Consider the following 13,056-nt stretch of genomic DNA (forward strand, 5'->3'; position numbering starts at 1 on the left):
CTGCTCCAGCAGCTTGAGTTCCACTTCTTTATATTCAATAATAAAAACAGACAGTAAGTATCAATTTCACTTTTTCAACTACCCAGAATTGTGTCTTACTGAGGCAGAATGGGGCATTTTTTTTCAATTTACGCATATCAGCTTCGCCAAAAAAGACTTCATAATAATTATATTCATTGTTGTCGTACATTTGATTTGTACACATGTAGGTATAAAGTAAACATGCATAATTACGATTACATGATGGATATTGTTTTCAAAATAATTAAAGCATGTCAAGATTTTTTAATTTGGCGAAATGTATTTCACTTTTCTGTCAAAACATGTTAATTGATTTATAACTACATTTCTGTGACAACTTAAACTTCTTCATTGTAGATATCCTTTTATTTATATTCGTCACATAAAAGGTATTTCGCTGAGGTCTTCGTACGCATACGATTGTAAACTGTGGGCACATATTTTACGGAAAACACAATTTACAGTCCACGAATCACTGACATAAGCAAAGAAACATCCGACATATGTAAACAATTACCGGCAGTTTATCGTGTTATTTTGTTTGACCATTTTACCTTAAGTGTGACCTTAACCTTACATGTATTCATCCTCCTCGTTTTACGTTCTTGTTCTTCCAGTGCATATGACAGTACAATTTGGGCAGGTTATTTCCGACAAAAATGTTCACTAGTGTGTCTTTACCACGTTATGAGCCACTTACCATCACATTAACGTTTACAATTTGGTGAATTATTTCAAAATGCTTATATGCTTCTGAATTTTTGATGTATAACGATGTAACTAACATGTTCGTCTACGTCTGCACCTGTCTACTGAGTTATATATTGCAATATCACAGTTTCATGTTTAAATCCTAGGTGATTGCATAGATCAGTGTTTAGACGGCAAATTAACGTACATTATCAAACTTTTGTTTTTTGTTTCGTTCAATCGCAACAGAATAGCTGTATTTCGGGATGGTATATATTACAGTGGTGGTTTTTATGACTTAATCGCATCGTTTGCCCGTCGATCTTTTTGTACGAAAAATAACTACAGCAACGTTAAAGACATACAAATTCACAAATGACAAGATGGTAAAAGGTACACATTTATTTACCTTCAAGTGAGTGTTTGTATTCATGAACATACCTTCTTTTGAGTACAGCAAGAACTAAGGCTCCTCCAACGAGAAACAGGACACCGACCAAAACACCGATACCTATCCTCAGGGCGGTTGACACTAAAACGCACAAAAAAAACTTTATTTCCAATAAATAGTTTGAAAATCTTTGTTTCATACTCATTTCGTATAGAGATTTTACCGACCAAAATAACGAACCTTTGGAATCGGTAAAACAAATCACGTTTTGCTGATCGCTGGCGATTCAGGTAAATAATTAGCCAATAATATACGTTTTCCACCAGTATAACAGCGCAGCATTCGTATATTCAATTCATTTTAATCGCTGTCAAAGATAACTTATGAATGTTTTTCTTACAAATGTAAAATTATATCTGTATACAGTCAAATATTTTGTTTTAAATAAATTTAACCATGCGTCTTAAAAAATAAAATCAGTCAGTTGGAACTTTACGAAACAATTTCATACTTTCCGACTGGGTGTTTCCGCTTTCTGCATGTCTTCCTTCATTACTGGCCGGCGAATCATAATCCGTTTCTAACGTCGTAAACATTTGTGTCGTTGGCAAGCTACTTTTAGCGCCAACTGTCGTAGTATAAATGGACGTTTGTGTGTGTTGAGACGTGCTTTCAGATCCTGTTTCGTAAATAAGTAAACATTGAATTTCATTTTTGTTTTCTTAAATATTGCATAAAAATTATCGGTCATTTAAAACGGGCAACGGAAAAACTTTGCAAACCCTAAATCTCGTATACTTAAATACCCTTTTTATGATTTGCATCTTTGAAATACAGTGTGCGATAAAAGTCTTACTTTTTATCAATACTTATATTTGTTGCTTAAACGAATATTTATTTCACTATTAAATGAACACATTTGGTCTTCCCATTGGATCCATGAGCTTTGTTCATACTTTCTGTATGGAATTTTATAAACATTTACATCGTTTGTGTATGCTTAGTTATCGATTTAAAGCATTGAAAAAGTATGTGTGCTGCTTTTTGTTCAATGCTCTTCGATAGAAATAAAGCTTACACACACACACACACACACACACACACACACACACACACACACACCCTCACGCACGCACGCACGCACGCACGCACGCACGCACGCACGCACGCACGCACGCACGCAAGCACGCACGCACGCACGCACGCACACACACACACACACACACACACACATATATATATATATATATATATATATATATATATATTCAATGCATGTTGAATGTCATTACCATTTAGTCATGTAGTTATTGTAGAGTGTATTGTAGAGATTTAACAAACCTTGATATTCTGTATACATCAAATGGATAAAAGTAGCTGTTTAAAAAATCGGCAGCATTATTGCAGCACACGCATAACTACTGAATGAACTCAACGGAAACTAAAAGCCACACAAAGTCTCCTAATTTGGACATGTCCGTTATATCGACATGCTTTGACATTTTTTATCTAATTCAGCCTAGTGCGGTGCGTTCTAGTCAATTTGAGTTCTTTTTTGATGACGTCATATATTTCTGACATCATCAAAATATTTCACCCATAAAAATGTGCGTTTGTTTTTTCCGTAAACCAAGGTTGAATAACACATATTGTTTTGTGTTTTTACGCGAATGCGGCCCTTATACATAGCTGTAAGACACGCAGCAACGAACGGTAAGTCTCTTTTCGTTTCTTTTTGCGGGAATACGTTATAATTTGTATTGAGAACGGAAAAACAAACATGGACGATCATATTGTTAAACAGTTCTACTAAGCTGTGAGCTTTTTGACGGCAGATGCAGGGGTGTCGAAGTTAGGATAACAAAAAATCGTTTGGACCGTAAATTCGACATAGCGAATAATATAACTAAATAACTATTATGCATTGCCTTATGTAATCTTTTCATTATATATAGCAATATGGGTGGCGGTCAGCTCGTACCTAAGTCAACTCGCACGGTAGTCAACTCGCACGTTTTATATAGATCAACATCATTACTGGGTAATTTAATATTACATGAACATACCAGCTCTAGTTTTTCTTGAATGCTCTGAGCTTTTACGAGTACATACGTACTGCGACCTGGAGGGTAAATAGCTGGAAGTTGGATTATTGCAACTAATACCAGCTCCATCCTTGATATATGAATTTTGCAACCCTGTTGCACAGCAGATTTAGCAAAATATGCGTTTGTTCTTTTCATCAAACTCCAACCAGTCAAACTGGTTTAACCAAGTCGTCTAAAAAACACGCGACTTCGGTGTTTCATTTGCTTTGTTTGTTTGTTTTCTGATTTTTTAGATTCATTTTCATCAATTTCTATTTTCCGTTTCGTCGAAAGTGGAATGCCAAAACCGGCAAGCGTACGTTGCGACATTCTGAACACGAATGCTTGGTAGTACAAGTTCAATATTTTTGTCAAATTCATATCTTTGTTTGCCAACAAAATATTTTGACAAGTTATAAACGGGTTGCAATGTTCTTTATTGAAACAATGGTGCTGGCCTACTAACTGTAACAACAATTAACAACTTTTGGCACAACAAGGTCAAAGACGGGGTCTCAACTTCTTTGCCGACATTCACACGTTATTGTTATCAAAACATCCTGACAATAAACAAGCACTTACTCCAATTAAGCGCGGTCCGCCTAACCGTGAACAACGAACGTGTTAACGCCAATCGGATTGAAAAGGAGGCGGAGTTAAGACTGATCGAGACGTGTGCAAAACGCATAGAGTCTTCAGGAAGCAGTGTTGATCGAAGCATTTTAATCGACAGATAATGTCACGGGTTGCTATTTTTGGCGTATGACCATTTTTAGGAAGTACAGTGGACATCATAGGGTTTTGTTATCGGCGTATGGGAACAATTATCGGACATAATATACGGCCGTACGCCACTTAGCGCAAGCCCAAAGAATAATATTAATTACAATTTTTAAATGTTGTGGTAATTTTCTGTTCCATTGAAAGAGTATTCGTTTCGTTTACATTATTTTTATTTTTAACAAACTAGGGGTTCGAAATAAGGGGCACCATGTCGAAATAACGATCTCATTCTTCGTTAACATTGTAAGTAAGTACGATACGTATAAAGCATCCTTACCTGACAGTATACAGTTAAAAAGCACACAGGATGCAATAAGTTAAGTTAGTGGTATGTCGAAGTAAGGAGGATACCGATCGAATAAATTGGTGTACACATTTTAACCTTAAACTGTCGAAATTAGGGTACTTTGCTCCTCTATTAAAAGTTTCAATTATTTTGACGACATTGTGGGACCTTTAATTTTCTTCTCAAACGCAGCGATTCGAGAAATATCAATCACTTAGAAAAGGTTCGCAGTGTAAGAAAACGGTTTAACTTCCTTTCCTGTCGTCTATAATGGAACAATTGATATGGAAAACAGGATAACAGTCCTTACTTAAGATGTTGTTTATAGTTACCATTTACAAATAACATACCAAATATTTACCTTTTACACAAAGAGCTCTTTTGGTGTCAGCATTGTTTGAGACCTGAAGTATGTTGTTGCTCGTTGATAAAAACACATACCTTTCGGTTGAAAATCGGGAAAACAAGTCTACAACATGGAAACCATATATGTTAGTAAGTGATGTGTGTTCATACCTAAAATGAACTGATAAAACTGTGAAAGTGATATTCATTGAAATATTGTCCTCTCTTTATGTGTAATCCCGTTTGATACTATTTCTAAATATTAGCCTTTGTACTAAATCAATAACCAGACCTTTCATAGAGAGTTTCATAAGAATGTTTGATCTGATAATTCCGGTCCAGTAGTCTTGTCTTTGAGGGTCACCAAAGACGCTATTCGTTATGCTGCGAACAAATGATGGATGCAGTCCATTTGTTATGCATAATTTATTCCCAGTCGACCATTGACCATTTCGATGTTCTACTATGATCGTAGCAGTTGCTTTAGGATCTGCAAATGAATAACAAAGTATTTGTTTTAATATTATTTGAACTTAATATGCATAGTGTTTCACACATTACATCTAAAGAAGTACTAACATGTAAAATATTACGTTTTCTTCGTTAATTAGCACTAGAAATACATAGCTTTAATTGAAATCGCATTATTCCCGAAAATGATATCCTCACACTTAACGGTTCTTCAATATTTTAATGCGCATAGGTTACTGTCAGGATTATATTGGTGAGCTATTCTAAAGTGTTGACATCTCTGCTGTCGTTGAGATAATTAATTTTTTTAATCAAAAGCGCTTCATCGCGCGTTATATTTAAAGAAATCCCGACACTGTTTAAAAAATAGTATGCTCCGCGTACTATTATTTGTTGCATTGTAACCGAAGCATATTTTTATTATTTGACTATATAACATATTTACCATGCATAGTAGAATCGCAAATTAATCATCATTTTAAAAGCCAAACAATCGGGTACATTAAACCAAATAATACCTGCATATGTCGCATTACTACACAAGGAGGGAATAAAATCTGGTCTTGAACACGGTTGCCACTTAAAATTTGGGTAATAATACGTCAGACAATCTCCTCCGGATCCATTATCAGAGCCAATTACATGTGATGCGTTAACTGTGTAAAACACATATTGCATTAATATACTTGTATTTTTTAATATACAGTTTTAACTGTAGTTCGACAGTTCTCATTGATTTTATATTTAAATTATCTATTTATCTGCTCCCGAAAATCTTTCATCCCCATAACAGTGGCAGGTTCATAATAAAATAGAGGGTACTCATACATAGTTTTAGTTAACGATCAGTTGATTATAGTATACAATAGTCAGTAAAAGAGTGTGGATATATTAAACTTATATCATAGGGGACATTAAAGGAGTTCGTTTCTCAAACAAGATTTTGTTTAATTCAATAAATATTGGCAACGAAACAGCACTCACCGTTTATCTGGGTGTAAATCTCATAACAGCCATCGCAAAGCCTGTTTTGGTCACCGCCTTTGCAACTTGAACCATTTTTTTCCGAATACTCCGTGACGCAGATGCATAAAAAATCTGCCTACACAATCAAAAAGAAGTATCCATTAATCAACTCATTTTTTTTATATCTTTATGTTTTTGTTGAAGCCTTTTTATGTTGTTATTCATGCATATTTTATTTAGGTTTATTATTGTATGTTCTGAACACGTTTTCTCGGTTGATGCGTGTTTATACGAATTTACAAAGACAGCATACGTTTAAATTACTTATAAAATAACTGTAAGATTTACCAAAATATGTGTCTTTTTAATTCCAAATGTTCCACCTCTACAGATGGTAAAACAATAACCGATTTCTTTCACGTATACTCCGTTCTCACTCTGCAGACAACCTATTTAATGATTGTATACCGAGTAGTAAATTAGTCAGTCATTTCACTATTTGTTATTCAAATACATTATAATTGTTAAAACACTGGCATTAATCTTTTTAACATAGTATGTTTCACTGTCTTTTGTAAAAGTGAAAAGTAAGCATGCAATATATACACAGTTAATTCAAATGAATTCATTTTTATATAAGATAAACTGAAATCGTTCATCACTAAAACTTAAAATTGTGTCATACCCAAAAGTAAAAATGGAACCTGGACATAAAGGTATCCTATCCAAACGTCATCACTGATGTTGACTGTCTCGTTAATCTCGAAAAATCTGTCATGATATGTAAGTTGCGGTTCTCCTAAGTCGCATGTAATATTCTTCCATGTAGTGCTGTTGCTTTGATAGTAATTATTAGCTAAACCTGAAAACATGATTTAACATTCATAAATAATCAAAATAAAACTGATTTTATTATCTTTAACAAAAACCTGGCAATAAGCGATTTTCGTATTATACTATACTAACTTATTGTCCCATGGGTAGGCGCATAGCGTTATAAACAGACTACTTTTGATAGTTCTTATCATATTTAAAATGTCAGCCTTTGTATTGTAATAACAATATAGCATTTTTGTACAACAAAGTAGATCTTACAATGTATAAAATCGCTAAACAAAGTATGGATTCGTCATATGTCCCCATGTTATGCAATAATATTGTTACGATATGACATAATTAAAAACACAGACATGTTTAGTATAGGTATGGCGCAATAATGTTTTAGTATGCCCCCACAGTCAGAGGTAATTATGACATAAAGATGTTCCCTTGTCGTCCGTCTGTGCACACGTTCATCTTTCTTAACTTCCTTATGTTCGCTCATGTCAGTCGGATTTTTGTTACGAGCACATTACAAAAAGTATTGCCATTAGAATGATTAGTATAAACATCTATGAACAAGCATGTGAATTTGAGAACTTAACAGTTTGGTTCGGAATATGGTTTTCGTTATTAGAACTATGGCTCGTCATATCAAATCAAAATACACTTTCAACGTTTGCTTCGCTCAACTGCGCATATTAGTCATATTGTGGTAAACTTTTCCATACTTTACTCTTTACGGCATTTCTATATATTTTAATTGACATACTTGTGGTTTTGTTTTGTTTAATAATAAATAATAACTTGATCAAGTTTGTTATCTCATTCAGTATTTTGTCCACACTATGCTTCGTTTGACGCAAATTTTGTTGTGATTGCAGTCGAGACATAAAAAGTTCGGTATTTTCAATACAAATACCTATTGAACACAAACACGATTTACCTAAAATATGTTATAAGGTGTTAAACGTATGATTATATTATGAACATCCGACAATTATACAGTTCGTGCTTTTAGTATGTAGTGTTTAGCTAGTCAACAAACAAAATAGTACCTTACATAACACATTTACAGTCCTTATCTAAAATGTAGCCATAGCTAATACACGCAATCATTTTGAGGTACTGGTTGTATATACTGATGTTGTATCGTTTGAAGATTTTTAAATATATAGAGTACAACTAAAAGGATAAACTGAATGTTGTGTATTATTGTGCAACGAATTAAAACAAAAACGAGACATTAATTCATCTTCATTCGATATGGCAAATGTATCAACAGTAATCTTGAATATAATCATATTAAAATAAGCTTTTGCGTTAAAAACTTATAATAAGAAAACCAAAATTATTCAGTTTAAGTTTATCATTTATCACTTTATAAAAAAGTGTTAGAAACCTGCGGCGATTGATGGAATTGCTTCCTGAAATATATATGATTTGTATGTGTGCTCCTTCTAACTTAAATTGTTTAATAACATTCAATTTCCTACTTTATGTTGGCGTGCATAAAATGAAAGTCGAGTGTGTCTGCTGTCTGTCTGAGTGTCTAATTTGCTATGAATGTTATGTTGTTACAAGAAGGGTGTATGGGGATTATGAGTGTATACCATTAAACAGTATGTCGTTGACATCTTACAGAGTCGAAATAAAATTCATTAAACGAGTCGTCTGATACTTATAAAACTGATTTTAATTTAAATTGTAAAGTCTGATTGTATGTGTAAGACATAATCAACAGATTTCAATGATCAATTCACAATTTCTTTGACAGGACAAACTTATTATCGTCATTCTTAAAATCGAACTTCCAAGCTTTATTCATTTACTATACACTAGTATGTATAAATTGGTTTAAACTAATTATTTGTCTAATCCCCCTAAACAAAAATAACACATTTTAAAAATCTAGTTTACACTCGATGAAGAAAAAGAGACTCACATACAAGCAAATTTGTATCATTCTTTAATATTACTTTTTCATTATTATAGAGTATTTTATGTAATAGACAGTTGTCGATTAACTCAAATTACGAATAATTTCGAACACCGAAACTGCAATGAACAACTTGCTATTCGATATCACTCATCTATACTACTAACTGTGTATTTGGGTGTAGACATTCGTTACATAAGTAAATTCACCTAACCGAACGACCTGTATATTCAGTTCCATTTGATAAAATGTAACCGATAATGAAATATGTTACCTTATGTTATACATTTTTAATCGTATATGGAGATGTATTTATCACATGCCATACCCTGTTTCCCATGTAATATACAATTACATATATTTTTATCTTATACATCTGTAATATACTTTTTAAGCGTTTTCATTGGCTTAGTTTTCGTTTATTGACCAATAGCATTTTGTTCTTTGCTGAAATGACGTTGCAACGTCAAATGACGTCACGAAATGTAAAAAAACATTCGGGATTTATCACTGTTTGCGTAAATATTTATTGAATTTGCTCATTTGAAGGCATGTGATAAAAAAAGATCTGACACTCGTTGTCATATCACACCATATTTTATTAAACTCGTCCAGGAAATTCGTTAGTAAGCTCGCCAAAGGCTCGCTTACAAACAAAATTTCTGAACTCGTTTAATAAAATATGGTATGATATGACAACTCGTGGCAGATCCTATATTTAGTGAATGAAAATGCATACGCTTTATATGTTATATAAGTTTGCTTTGATATGCTTGTCCGCACAGCCTAAATTTGTCGTATAAATTGGTATGATTCCATTTAATTGATGACTTTTAGTTACTACATTCTAACTTTCCTCCGTTGCAAATTTAAGATCAAATAATAACACACTTAAATTAAATAAGCACACAGAACACAACAAAACATTCTTCGCATAACGTGTGAAATTACGAAATAAAAATGTTATTTTTCATATTAAATGAAATATGTGTCCTCTTTATCTTAGCGCATTTATCTTAACTTATCTTCGAGTTATTGGTTGTTTGCTCATTTCAAACAAGTAGAATCCTTTTGCATGTGGGACAATCGTCCTTCATAATAAAGTTCGACATTTGAATTAGGTATCCAAAATAACGGTAATAACCTGTAAATAGAGTGTTCTTTATTTAATGTTGTTCCCAGTATTCAAAATAGCGTTATAGGCAATGACCTCAATTGACCCAGATTTGAACTTGGCCTAGCCATTTTTAACATAACATTCTGGCAAAAGTTTCATCCCGATTTAGTCGTGAGTGTTACATCTCGAAAGGTAAAATATAAATAGTCCTAGTGGCAAAGTTCTCGATCTGACTTAAAGTGATATAAAATTGGGTAATCAGTATTATGGTTAGGTTTTAAACAAAATTGTAACTGGATAGAGTCTGAAAGATGATTACAGAGTGGTATCATGCAAACATTGCCAAACATGTGTCTCTACAGCGATTATTAAGAAAAAAGAAAATTTAAAGGCTTTCCATTTCGTCTACTGACCAAGTTTTTAAACCCCCTCCCCAAACGGGACCCGAATTTGAACAAGAACATGCGTGAAACCCGTCAAATATTAAGGGTGGTAGATAAAAATTCCCAAGTCATTGTGTTGAGAGATCGTTGCTCGAGGGCAATTGCAGCCCATGCGTTAATTATTTAAATGTGTCAAGATTGAATTTTATTTGTATTTTGAAACTTTTGATTTCTACGGTTAGCCTTGATAAAGCGAAATAACTCGCGTGACGGATTATATTGTATAACAAAAATGACATCAATCGTTTGGTGGCGGATTGTTTGTTTACAAATAAACATCGTTCTTTGCTTAAGTAATGTTGTTTGTTTTCATTTTGTACTATATCTATTGTCCGATTAAAAAAATACACGAATGTTCACAACAGCCAGATAATTAAACGAGAATTATTTAACAATGATATCCTTGTTTGTATTTTATTCGTGAAATAAATGCACTTAAAGCGTTAACTTTATCGATTATATTGTTGAACATGTACCCACGCATTTAAAGGGATCTTTTCACGCTTTGGTAAATTGACAAAATTGAAAAAAGTTGTTTCAGATTCGCAAATTTTCGTTTTAGTTATGATATTCGTGAGGAAACAGTAATACTGAACATTTACCATGGTCTAATATAGCCATTATATGCATCTTTTGACGATTTTAAAACCTAAATATTATAAAGCGTTGCAACGCGAAACGATTGAATAATTTGGAGGGTTTTGTTTTTGTCGTTAAATTTTGTGAAACTACGAAGATTGCTTATATAAGGTATAAAATACGTTCAGTATGTGTACACGGCGGAATAGCTCAGTAGGATAAAGCGTTTTTACTTCAGGACTCTGGCAGGACTCCAGGGGTCACTGGTTCGAAACCTGGTCCGGGCAATGTTCTTTTCCTTTTTTTAATTTTATTCTTGATTTTTTACTGGAGCTTTTACGATCCAATGTTTACATTTATCGATATAAAGCATTTAATGAATATTTTTAAAAAATGCCAAAATCTGTGAAAAGGCCCCTTTAACTGATCATACTTAGTTTAAACGGCTTTTTTGTGCCTGTTGCTGTATAAAACCTCATGGCATTTGCATGAATGATTAAGATACCATTTTGTAACGACAATATCAATTTATAAAACATTATTTAACTTCCCTATTTCAATTTGTATCAACATTTAATGTTCAAAATATATTACCTACACAGTTGTTTTGTTTTTATCGTGTAGCTTTATTCATGACTAATTTGTTGAACACCTCAAATAAAAAAAGGACTTCGAAGTGATGATCCAATTTATAGTTAACTGCTAATTATCTTTTGTCGTATCATATCAATGGTAAAACAACAATAATTAATTATTAAATTTATTTACTTTTTATTACATCTTATTGTTATTTTTAGTTCTTACAGTAGAAATATTATAATTGGTTAATAATTAATAAATTAATAAATAATCTTAACAGCGTAGTGTTATTGGATAATAACGACCATCTCACGATTTGGTAATAAGACTTTAAAACATATGATATTAACGTCTGTTCACAAAAGCAGATGTCCGTATATGTAAATAAATAAAAATGTAATGCATATATATAATTACCATTTTCTGTTGCCGTAGCCAATATAAACACACTCATAAGTTTGTAAAGCCGCATTATTGCTCTTCCTTTTCTGTTCTATATATTCAAATTGACTGAAAGAGGAAGTAAACGCAGTCCAAAGCGTAAGTTAAACAGTGTTATGATAACTATGTAGGTTATCTATTCACATTACATTTTAACACTCGATTTTAAATGTGTCGGTAGTAAAATTCAACCCTAGATTTGCGGATAAGAAATAAACATGTTTAAATAATTTATGATGCGGCCATATACATGTCATCTAACTACAAATCATTATATACCCAGGGTGTTGTTACTTTGTATTAATGTTAAAATAAGGAAGTATTAATTAAAACTTCAGATTATTAAAATTCAAATGTTAATGTGGATGAGCTTCAACAGGAAGCAAATACGCACACAAAGCATCACGGACCGTTTAAACCCTATATACTCCTCCGCCATTATCACCGATGAGGCATACATGTTTTATACATGAAAGTCATGTGTTGTTAATGTGTTGTTAATCATACTACACATGTTATCAGTTTTAATTTGAATTGAAGTCATTAACAATCATTAATAAAAAGCAAAGACATACAATTTGTGTATAGCCATTAACAGTTAATTACATTTTCATATATGTGACATTGAATATTTGTTAAAAGTTATAATGTTTAATCTTAATTGCTATTCAGTGAATCGTGTTTGCAACATTTGAAAGAGTATTTCGGCGATTGAAAACAAAAAATAATTTTAAATTATTTACCCCTGTTATTTTTTTTTAACCTTTTAGTAAACATTTATTTCCACAATATATCTAAAGAAGCCTTCAACCTTAAACCTGAAATCTTTGTAATCACCTCATATCCCTTCATGATGCCAGTTATGATGTAAAATATTTGCGTTCTAATTTGCATTAAAATAAGCATGATGGCAAGTCTTGACGAAGCTTTAAACATGTTCATTTTCAATCAACATAAATGCAAATGTCACACTTCGCAAGCTTCGCAGCCTACTTGTTTCGAAGACATCTCTTACAGACATTTCAGCAATTAGCCATTGTTTAACAAACTTATGTCACTTATGGAACATTCTATGTAGTACAATCGGAATTGCTCCATT

General features: G+C 32.7%; 1 protein-coding gene across 4 annotated transcripts in view; it reads right to left on the reverse strand.

Annotated features, from left to right (window-relative positions):
• LOC127881548 (uncharacterized) overlaps nt 1-13,056 on the reverse strand; it is a 125,961-nt gene that overhangs the window by 32,175 nt on the left and 80,730 nt on the right. For 2 of the 4 annotated variants that reach the window (XM_052429528.1, XM_052429527.1), the window contains exons 5-9: nt 5,593-5,730; nt 4,896-5,093; nt 4,620-4,727; nt 1,614-1,781; nt 1,153-1,243 (exon numbers count right to left, since the gene is read on the reverse strand). In XM_052429528.1, coding sequence (XP_052285488.1) covers nt 1,153-1,243; nt 1,614-1,781; nt 4,620-4,727; nt 4,896-5,093; nt 5,593-5,730 — 703 coding nt within the window. Of the gene's footprint in view, nt 1-1,152; nt 1,244-1,613; nt 1,782-4,619; nt 4,728-4,895; nt 5,094-5,592; nt 5,731-6,058; nt 6,177-6,388; nt 6,490-6,725; nt 6,903-11,933; nt 12,068-13,056 lie in introns of those variants that run through there. The other 2 variants (XM_052429530.1, XM_052429529.1) reach the window with 2 other exon arrangements.

The sequence above is a fragment of the Dreissena polymorpha genome, chromosome 5, assembly GCF_020536995.1.
Source record: "Dreissena polymorpha isolate Duluth1 chromosome 5, UMN_Dpol_1.0, whole genome shotgun sequence".
NCBI classification, from domain to species: Eukaryota; Metazoa; Mollusca; class Bivalvia; order Myida; family Dreissenidae; genus Dreissena; species Dreissena polymorpha.